The 10,782-nt window shown below is 63.2% G+C and overlaps 2 protein-coding genes across 2 annotated transcripts in view; one reads left to right on the top strand and one right to left on the bottom strand.

The window, feature by feature from the left end:
- AMSG_04997 (uncharacterized protein) overlaps positions 1–203 on the bottom strand; it is a gene marked incomplete at both ends in the record, with an annotated part of 634 nt that extends 431 nt beyond the window's left edge. Inside the window, one exon of the mRNA XM_013902620.1 lies at positions 189–203. Within this exon, the coding sequence (XP_013758074.1) occupies positions 189–203 (15 nt within the window). The remainder of the gene's footprint in view (positions 1–188) is intronic.
- A 2,277-nt stretch (positions 204–2,480) lies between these two features.
- On the top strand, positions 2,481–8,510 carry AMSG_11839 (uncharacterized protein; the record flags this gene model as incomplete). The annotated part of the gene is made up of 4 exons (XM_013902764.1): positions 2,481–2,510; positions 3,022–6,050; positions 6,788–6,863; positions 6,999–8,510. The coding sequence occupies 4 exons, from the start codon at positions 2,481–2,483 to the stop codon at positions 8,508–8,510; spliced, it is 4,647 nt and encodes a 1,548-aa protein (XP_013758218.1).
- Between the last annotated feature and the right edge of the window lie 2,272 nt (positions 8,511–10,782).

Below are 10,782 nucleotides of genomic sequence, written 5' to 3'. Positions count from 1 at the left end.
GAATAGCTCGCTATTGATGTACCCCTTGTGTGTGTGTGTGTGTGTGTGTGTGTGGCTTGAGAGTACGAGGTGGCGCTGTCGGTCGTCAAGTGGCTGTGCCTGCTGACGAAAGCCGCCGACCGCCGACTGCCGACCGCTCTGGCCACCGACTGCCGACCACCCTCGCGCCAACGCGAGTGAGAAGCGACCAGTCGTGATGGCATGATGCCGTAGCTAAAGCCGTTGGGTCGAAGGATGTGTTGATGGCGGGTTCATTGTCGGGCTACAGGTCAGTCAGATGGCTAGATCTCCTCCTCACCGCGAAGCTGGCGCTGGAGCTGCTGGATGCCGCGGAGGATCTTGAGCGGCGTGGCATGGTGGCGTGACTCTTGCTCGAGGAGGACGCGATAAAAGTCGAGCTGCGAGTGTGTGGCCTCGAGGGTGCGGGCGACAGAGCGGCGGTAGCGCTTGAGAGCCTTGATCTGGTCGCCGCGGAGCTCCATCTTGTCGATGGTGGAGCGGAGCATGGTGTTGAGCTCATCGATGGGGGTCTCCGAGTTGAGGTCCTCGAGCTTGGCACGCATGGCGTGGTAGCGGTCGGAGAGGCCCTGGAACTCGTCCTCGAGGGAGGAGATGGTGGCGTCGATGCCGCGGTGCGAAAAGTAGTGCGTGGAGGTGTTGAGAGCCGACGACGCCGACGCGGCCTCGCCGCCGGTGCCGGTGGCGTCGTTGTGACCTCCGCCGCCTCCGCCATAGCCGCCGTCGTGCGAGTGCGAGTGCGAGGCGTGGTGCTCGGCTTCGCGACGCGACGCGTCGATGACCCGCATCTCGGACACGACGGGCTCCATCTCGTTGAGCAGCGACATGGCCTGCTGCATGTTAGCAGTGACCGAGAACGACTTGCCGGCCGACTTGCCGACCACAAACGGCAGCTCGGGCCGCGGACCCTTCTTGGAGCGGCGCTTCGACCGCGATGCCGCGGTCGGGCGCAGCAGCCGCGACGAAGCCGACCGTGAGCCGGAGCGGCGGCGCGCGCCCGACGGCGGCCGGCGGCCGCCTGCCCGCGAGCCCTTGCGCGAGGCCGTCCGCCGGCGGCCGGTCCGGACCCGGCTGTGTCGGGCGTACGAGCCGTCGTCATCATCATCGTCGTCATCCGACGCAGCCACCCGCGCCAGGAGCGACTCGTTGACGTCGAGCACCTGCTTGAGCGTCTGCTTGGTCTTGGCGCTAGTCTCGAGCACCGACTTGGCCTTCTCACGCTCTTCCACGATAGAGTTCTGCAGCTCGCGCAGGCGACGCTCGGTCTCGGCGCGCATGATGTCCTGATTGAGCTCGAGCTCCTGCAGGCGGCGCGACGACTCGAACGACTCGTTGGCGGCCTGCTGCGAGATCTGATGGGCACGCTCGTTCGACTCGGCGAGCGCGCGCTCGAGCGAGGTCTTTTCCGACTCGGCCGAGTTGACCCGCGAGCGCAGCTGGTCGAGGTCGCGGCGCATGGCCTCCATCTGCTCCTGCGCCGTCATGAGGGTCGTCTCCACAGACTGGTTCTGCTTGCGGAGCTGGCTCTCGCGGGCGGCAGCCTGGGCCTGCAGCTCGGCGCGCTCGCGCTCGAGCATCTGCTTGTACGTCTCCTTCTCGTGCTTCAGCGACGTTGCGTTCTCCTCATAGTACGCCTTGTCCTGCTCCAGCCGCCTGATCTTCTGCTGCAGCGCGGTGAGCGCCGAGATGACTGCCTTGGAGTTGGACTGCGGAACGGCCGACGAGGCCAGCGGCGTGACGTAGTCGGACGACCGGAACTGGGCATCGCCTCGCAACGACGACCGAAGGAAAGAGGCCGGCGAAGGTGCTGGAGGCGGCGATGCCATCGACGACGAAGCCATGGCAGCAGCAGCAGCAGACGGATGACGATAGGGCGAGCCGAGACCAGCACCAGCACCAGCACCAGCACCATACATAGAATCCGAGCCAGCCATGAGCGAGTTGATCTGAGCAAGCTCATTGGCAGGAGTCATACCATTGCCTCTATCAGCCATACTGTTGTTGTTGTTGTTGTTGTTGTTGTTGTTGGGCCCCGAGAGGTAAGCGCGATACGGTGAGGCCATGTAACGGCTGTCTCCGGCGCGTTGGCGACGTGAGCCGAGAGGGGGAGTTGGCGGCGGCGGGGGGGGGGGGCGAGGGAGGGGGAAGGTGTGAGTGTGTGTGTGTGTGTGTGTGTGTGTGGTGTATGGAAAGTGGAGGAGGAATGGGTGTAGGGGTAGAAGTGGGTAGCCGTACTGGTTGTGGGTGTACCCGTTGGGAGAGGACTGGCTGTGGTAGTCTTTGAGCAGTGGGTCGGGGAGGGGGTGGTGGTGGTGGGAGCTGACACCCGTTGTGCCGCCCGCCCGCCCGCCCGCCCGCCCGCCCGCCCGTTGAACTGCCACACCTGTGCGCCAACCAAAAGATGGAACGGGCTGACCGAGTTGCTGACCGAGTTGCTGACCGAGTTGTCGAACGATCAACATATGTGCCGATCGATGGACTATGTTGGACCAGTGATAGTGGCTGTAGTAGTTGTGGCTTGTGGGTGGTACTGTTGATCTTGATGTCTGGAGGAGGGGGGGTGGGTGCATTGGCAGTAGTGTACGATTATTTGTTGTAGGTAATTGTTGATGGGATCACGAGGCGGATACGGGCTATCGCAAGCCGTGAGAGCCATCTTTGTCAGACGGGAGAGACAGCGCACGAAAAGCACATGGTTTAATAGTCAGCGTGTGTGTGAGAGGGATGTGGTGCTTGTTCATAGGTTTGATCGCTGTCGAAGGAGGGCGGGCAGTTTCGGTGGCATTGGGTCGTCAACGAAGCAACAACTGTCTGCACTGGAGAGCAGGAGGGGCGGCCGGAGCAAGAGACAGCAGAGGAACAAGGGCTCGACGGAGGGACGAGAGAGCGAGCATGAGCAGCATTTCAGACACATGGCTCATACTGCTTACCATCTTTCTCCCTCTTACCATTCCTGCCGCTATTGGGGTGACGCGGTGGACGCGGAAGCAGTGTTGTCCTCAGGCGTGTCTTGGCCTCTCGGCCTCGTCGCGCGCGGTCAAGGCTGTGATCCGCGATACGGTGCTGCGCAAGTATGGGGCGGCGTGGCAGCTACTGCAAGTAGTGCTATCGTTTGTCTCGGCGGGCTTCTACGTTCTTGGCCTGTATCTTGATCCCAAGACCAACGGATGGACGCTCTGGGCCGAGGGCGCCATCACTGCCGCCATCCTGGCCGACTACGGGTTCTGGCTGTTCATGGCGCGACACAAGTTGGCGTACTTTTTCAACTTTTTCGCCCTCATCGACGTCTACACCATTCTTCCGTTCTTTCTCTTGCTCCTTGCGGGCGTCGACCGCGATCCGAGCGCGTCGTCGATCGGCGTCCGCGCCATCGCCGCTCTCCGGGTTCTCCGAGTCCTCCGCTCGCACAAGCTCCTCGACTTTTCGTCGGGCTCGCTCCAGCGGCAGATGTGGATCGTTTTTCTTACCATCTTTAACTTTCTCTTTTGTTTCACGTGCTTCATCCAGCTGGTCGAGTCGTCCAAGGACCACGATTTTCCGTTCCACGACTCGCTCTGGTTCACAGTCATCACCTCGACCACGGTCGGCTACGGCGACATCTCGCCCACGACACACCTCGGGCGGATTGTGGTCATTGTGCTCGTCTTTCTCGGCGTGGCGCTCATTCCGACCGAGACCGGCAAGCTCATCAATCTGGCCGCCAAGCGCAACGTGTACCTGTCGTCGGTCTTTGTGGTGCGGAGCGGGTACGACCACGTCGTCGTCCTCGGCTCGGGCCCAGACTCGGCGCCGGCCATCCACGGCTTTTTGCAAGAGTTCTACCACAAAGACAATGCTCTGCACGATGTGCGGATGGCCATCCTCCTCGACTGCTATCCGCCTGAGGATCTCATCCGCGCCGTCGCCAACCCGTTCTTTGCCCACCGGGTGGTTCTCCTCCAGGGTTCGGCCATGGACAAGGCCGACTTGGCCCGGACAGCGATCAGTGAGGCGTCGACATGCTTTATTCTCACGCCCAAAGCTGTGCCAAATGCGTTTGCACAGGACGTTGTAACTATCATGCGGTGCGTGGCGGTGCGGGCGGCGAGCTCCGAGGTGGTCATCATTTCGCAGCTTCTCCGTCGGATCAACATGACCCATCTTACTGCAGCAGGCTGCGACTACATCCTCTGCCTTGACGAGATCAAGATGGGAATCATGGCGTCAAACGCCATCACGCCAGGCCTCTCCACCTTTCTCATCAACCTCCTTCGCTCGTTTTCCGACTCGACCGTCACCTACCCACCTGGCTCGTGGGAGGAAGAGTATGCGGCCGGCTACGGCAACGAGATTTACTGCAAGAGCATCACATCGGCACTGGCAGACATGACGTTTTCGGAAGCCGTGTATCTCCTCTTCTCTGAGCTTGGCGTCACCGCTTTTGCCCTCGAGTGCGAGGTGCTTGGCGAGTCACGGACGTGGCTCAACCCCGGCGACGCGTACTTGCTCCGCCCCGGGGACATCATGTTTCTCCTCGCGCCCGATCCGAAGGCTCTCATCTCGCCGTACTTTACCGACGGCGAGAGCGAGCAAAGCGGGAGGAGCGATCGCCCACCGACAGCGAAGACGCCTGCCTCGGAGCCGGTCCTTGCCGGCCACCCGCAGTACCGACAGCCCGGCACCCCAGCGCCCGAGTCGACCTGGGACAAGGTAGTCGAGTTTGTGCACTCGATCCTCCTTACGCCGGTCGAGGTGGGCCCGACGGTGACGCTGCCAACGGCGGCGACGACGCGGCCGGCGCGACGAGCTTCGACGGCAGCGGGCGGCAGCAGTGACAAGTCACCTGAGCGGAGCAGGCGGCGGTCGTCGGTGGCAGCGCCGTACTCATCCAATGTCATTCCCGAGTGGGCGTACGCCGCCAGCCACTACGTCGAGCAGCCGTATTCGGTAGAGGAGTCGCTCTGGCTCGACTTTGCGCCGAGCGCAACAGCAAGCAGGACGGGCCTCGACTCGCCGACGAGCACCGGGTCCGGCTCGGACTTGCGGCGGCGATTCAAGACGTCGTTCACACGGGCGTCGATGAAGAGCGAGGTCGGAGGACGAGTGGGCAGCAACGAGGCGTCGGAGAGCAACGTGTGGGACCACGTGTACTCGCTCCGATCGGCAGCACCACGCTCGCGCAGTGAGTGTATGTATGTGCCTTCGAACGCCATGCTGTCGCACGTGATTGTGGCCGGCACGCTCGACGGCATGGCATCGTTCCTCCTCACGCTCCGGTCGCGGAAACAAGTGGTGCAGGTCCCGATCCTCATCCTTCACGAGAACGAGCCGAGCGAGGCGCTTTGGCACGTCATCTGCCGAATGGACCTCGTGTACTTTTTCCGCGGTAACTACATGTCTGTGACCGATCTCGCCAAAGCCGGGGCGCAGCGTGCGCTGCGCGTGGTCATCCTCGGCGCGTCGACCAAGAAGTCGGCGTCCGAGCCGGACGTGGTCGCCGACTCGGACGCGATTTTTACTGCGCGGCTGCTCAAGCGGCTTGTGCCGTCGCGCTCGGACCTGGTCTTTACCGAGCTCTCGTACGGGGACTCGATCCGCTACCTGACGGCCGAGCTCGAGGATGACCTCTCGGCGGGCTCGTACCACTTTACGCGCCCGTTTGCGGCCGGCCACACGTTTACGTCGACCATTCTCGACTCGATGATGGTCCAGGTGTTTGTCAACTCGGACGTGGTCGACATTGTGCGGCAGTGCATCGGGCTCGGGGACCACGCGGTGTTTGCTGCCCTCTCATCGGCGCCGTATCAGATCTCGGTCCCGCTCCATTTGAACGGGCGTCCGTATGTCACCCTTCTCGAGCTCCTGATCCTGCGCGAGTCGGTTGTCCCGCTCGCGCTCTACCGCAAGACGACGAGCGAAGCTGGATCCGGCACGCCGCACTCGCGCTACGTCTACACCAACCCGGCACCCGACACCATCATCCGCGCCGACGACCGCGTCCTCGTCCTCGCCGCCGATCCAGACGCGCTCTCGACGCTTCTCTCGACAGCGACGTCAGCCCGCCCTGCCCATGCGCAAGTGGTCAATGGGCGGCGCGGCGCACATTCAATGCATCTCACCGTGGCGATACCTGCTCCCGGTGCTACGCAGTGTAAGCCGCCGACCAACCGCACCATCGCGGCGCGGCGGTTGTCCTCGTCGCAGTCCGCCGGTGGCCGGCGAACCACGCTCCCGTCGGACGACGATCAGTCTCAAGCCGAGCCTGCATCGTTTTCGTATGATTATGATTATGACGACGGCGGTAGTCGGGCCTTGTACGAGTGACAGTCCAGGGTGATGATGGTGATAGTGGGAATGAAGCTTGGCGCGGGCTGGGTGTGGCGCGCGTATTGGTTTTTGGGCGTTGGGGCGAGCAACGGCGAATGGAAGCTGTCCGACGAGTTGGGCGAGAACGAGGACAACGGCGACGAGACAGCCAACTCTTCAGCGTGCGCACACTGGGTGCGACCATGGAGACGGCAGGAACAGACACACGCCGGGTACCTACCCCACCTCAGGGAGGTGTTGGTGGGGGAGGAAGTGGGAGCATGACTTCGAGTCGAAGCCAGCTCGCCACAGCAGGACAAGAGACAGGCAAGGCGTCTGAAGCGAGGACAAAGGCTTCAAAGGCAACAGGGGCTACAGGGACTATTTCGGAGGAAGCAAGTGCATCAGCTGTTGTGGCCACTCCCCTGCCGTTTTCGTTGGACAATGCTATCGTTCGTCGCGCCATGGCTGAGCTGGGACTGAGGCCGGCCGACTTGCGACCGGTTCCGGCCGTGGTCATCGAGGCTGAAGCTGCCGAGGCGCGAGCTGCTGTCATGGCGGTATCGCCGAGGGCACGCCCGGTACAAGAAAAGGTGCAAGCCAAATTGGCGCATGAAAAGGCGGAGCTGCGCGAGGGTCGGCGGAGGAGACTCGTGGACGAGGTGCTGGAGAGGGCGGAGGCGATCCAGAGGAAGTTGGAGGCGGAGGAGACCGGCGGCGGGTTGAGCAGCTCGCGGTCGCGGGCACGGTTTGAGATGCTGGAGACCGACGAGGCACGGAGACACAAGCTGAGAACGCAAGCGGCACAGAATCATTTGACGGTGCTGGAGAAGTCGATGAATGCCGAGCTGGAGATGCTGCGCAAGCGCCGCGATCTGCTCTCATCCGAGGTGACCGAAAAATCCAAGGCACTGATGGCGCTCGCGTCGGGCAAACCGTCCAAGTACGATGCACTGCGGGAGAAGATCTCACGGCGCAACGCGGCCAAGATGGCGGCGTTTGAACGGCGGGCCGAGGCAGCGGCAGAAAAGGCACGAGTCGACAAGGAACGACTCGCGGCGGCGTTGCTCTCCAAGGAGGAGCGGGCAGCAGCGCGGCGAGTCCAGCTGGAGATGGAAAAGTCTGAGGCGCGGCGCAAGGCAGCAACTGCACAGCGGCAGAACCAGGCACGAGCACGCCAGCGGGCCGAGGCCCTTGCGTTGCAAGAGGCCGAGCGCAAGCGGGCGGCACTGGAAGCCAAGCTTGCGCGGGTGAACGCGTTCCAGGAGGAGAAGAGCAGAGCAGCTCAAGCGGTGGCCAAGGCATCGCCGATGAACGCCAAAGTGCGCGAGCGCAAGGCGCTGGCCGATACTGCGGCAGAGCGCGAGCGCGAGGCTAAGATCCTGACGCTCATCCAGAAGGAGCGGCACCGGCGGGCCGGCGGAAAGCGAGCGCGAGCGGAGCGCGAGGCGTACGCAGCCGAGCTGGCGGGCAAGGCTGCGCTCCGGCAAGAGCTTGTGGCTGCCAACCGCGAACGGGCTGCACGTCGTGAGGCTGCACAGCGGGCCTTGGCCAAGCGCGAGCACACGATTCGCAAGCACAAGCTCGACGCCCTCAAGTTCCGCCTCCACACCCACCGATACACCTTGATGGCGGTGCGCGAGGCGGTATCCGACGAGGAGGCCACTATGCGGGCCGAGTTTGAGGCCAAGAAAACGGCACTGTTGGGAGAGATTGAGGAGACCGAGGAGCGGCTGCAGTTTGTCACGCACCGCCATCTTGTGGCCCTGGGCGTGCGGACAGATGCGGTGGGGACGGCGTCGATGATGACGGCACCGCGCGGACCAGGCCGGCCCGGCAAGGTTAGCACGACGGTGGGACGCGCACCCGATGTCCAGGCCACGCTCGACGCCATCGCTGCCAGGGCCAACAAGAAGTTGGCTGCCGGGCTGCGCAAAAACGAGCAGCGAATGCAGCGGGCGCGCGGAGGCATGATCGACGGCTATCAGCCGTCCGAGCCGTCTGAGGACGGTGAGGCCGAGCCCGTTGACCCAAATCTTCTTGCCGAACCGGCCAAGCGGGCGCGCGCACTCGCCAAGTCGTCGCCGCTGCCGCAGCACCTGCTCCTCCACTCAGGCCCGATCATTCCGCGGCCGCCGACGCCTCCCGAGTTTACTCCACGGCCGCACTACGTGGCGCCAGTCCGGGTGCCAAGAGTAGGCTCGTGAGCAGCGACTGTCGACATCCGCGATCACACTGCCGCAGCAAACTCAACGCGTCTAGTTGCGGGTTAAACACTCTCAGTTGCCGGCGGGCGGTCGCTCCGCTGGCTCGACGACCTGACCCTCTTTGCGAGCACATGGTGTCGATTGGCACGGTGACCCAGCGCGGCTGTTGTGATCGAGGTCTGTGCCGCGATCTGGCGACGACGAGTCTGTGGAGGGGTGATGGCATGTGCTCGCTGTCGTCGAGCGACCGGATGTCCCATTCGTCTGGGCGGAGCAGGGCAGGGCTTTGTTGCTTCCGCTGTTAGCTTGATGGCGAGCTGGAACCGTAGCGCGTTATCGAGGAAGAACGACGACGTTGCATCGACCGCCAGGGCGGTGGTGCCCAGGCTGCCGTGCGGCTGCGGTGGACGGAGCGTGGTCGGCTTGTTGTTTGCCCAGCCCATGAACGGCGGCGTGGCAGTCGTCATGCCAGCGGTAACGTCGGCGAGGAGGACGATGGGGCTGGTGTCAGCAGCACTCGGCTGCGAGCGAGGGTGCGGTCGGTGGCAGTCGGCATGCGCAACGCCTCGATGGCAGAGATCAGATTGCGGACGCGGGGCGTGAGCCAGGGCGCGTGTGCGGGCGGCGGCGATGAGGACAACGAGCGAGGGACATGGATGGGGTTGGCAAGGTACGTCGTTGTCAGGTAGAGGTAGCACGACGCCCAGCAAAGCAGAGCTGGCCGGCTGCCCTCGCTTGATCGAGGACGGTAAGGAGGACTGGCGGAGGCGGTGGGGAGGTGTGGGGGAGATCGGGATAAAGGAGGACAGAGTGTTGATGTGCGATGAGGGGTGATTGGATTGCAGAGGACGGTAGGGGTTAGGGTTAGGATGGTTGAGCAGCAGCAGGTGATGGGGGTTGATGGGATGGATGGTCGGGCGTGGTGGTTGCAGGAGAGCGATGACGGTTGTGTGTGGCGGATGTGCGAGGCATAGTTGTGCTCGGCGCATGTATCTGGGTCTCATCTTCAGCAGCTGGAGGGCGCAGGCAGCGCCATCTGGCAATGTGTGGATGGCAGGCAGGTCGCGGACGACGGCCAGTGCATGTGGGTGTTTGGGCTGGGACTGGGATGGGTGGTGTGTAGGTAGGTGATGATTGATGGCGGGGTGTGGGTGGTGAGGTTGTGTGATCAGGTGAGAATTTGTGATCAATGGCTGGCTGGCTGGGGTTGGTGGGATGTGGGTATGGCGAGCAAGTGGATGTGGATGCATGCGCATGTGTGTGGGTGGGGGGGGGGGATGTGTATGGTGATGATGCTGGTGGTCGGCCTCGCGACGGCTGGCGAGTGATGGCAAGCGTGTGGAGGCTGGACGGGTGTGGTGCAATAACCATAATCACCCCCCAGACCCCGACCAACAAGATCCGACCAAGTGCGCCACCCCGGCACCCCATCACTCCCATCGATCTCACCATCCCCACAGCCTACGCTAACACAGAGGGTTGTCAATTTCTGTGGCCAAACTCGTGATGGGGAGAGAACTGCAACCACAATGTGTGAAAACAGTCAACTTCTCCCAACCCACCGAGGCGGGCAACCCCTCACGAGCACTGGCGTGGGTCCGGGCTCTGGCTCTACGGCCAGGGCGCGGGCGCAGGCTGAAGCTAACAGCGGCAGCGCATGATACCAGCTAGAGACCGCGGCGACTTGGCAAGCAAGACGGCGCGGCATGGCGGGAGAGTGGGCTTGTTGAGTTGCACTGATGGCTCTTGCGAGCTAGGACAGGGCAAGTGGAGGAAGGAGCCGGTTGAGCGGAGTGGCCAGGTCAAGCTGGTGCTGGGCGAGGCCGGGAGACCCGGGGCGTTGGGCAGGGGGCGTCGGAGGAAGCTCCGGCGGGCTCTGTGATGCGCTTGAAGAAGACCGGGGCTGAAACGAACTGTGGTTGAGAGAGAGCCAGCAGGGAGGAGCGGGGTGCAGAGATGTGCGTCGTTTGTTTCTTGTCGAAAGAGTACTTGACTTGAGTCGTAAGAAGCAGTGCGGAGCGAGGACAGGGAAGATAAGAGACGACGACAGGCAACCAACCATCAACGGGCCCAGGCCAAGGCAGGCGACGCCACACAAGACCCAAGGCAACACCATCGTCGAGCCAGCGCAGCGCAGCGGGGGGTCCAGGGGGGCGGCAGCCCCTGGGGAGACAGACATCATCGGGATGCTGCGGATGATAGAGGACACCACCAACACCACCTCCCCCCTCCCATGTCCTTGTCCTCGTTCTTGTTCTTGGACAATCCAGAC

This window comes from Thecamonas trahens (assembly GCF_000142905.1).
Source record: "Thecamonas trahens ATCC 50062 unplaced genomic scaffold supercont1.21, whole genome shotgun sequence".
NCBI lineage: Eukaryota > Apusomonadida > Apusomonadidae > Thecamonas > Thecamonas trahens.
This window is presented reverse-complemented; position numbering and strand designations above follow the sequence as displayed.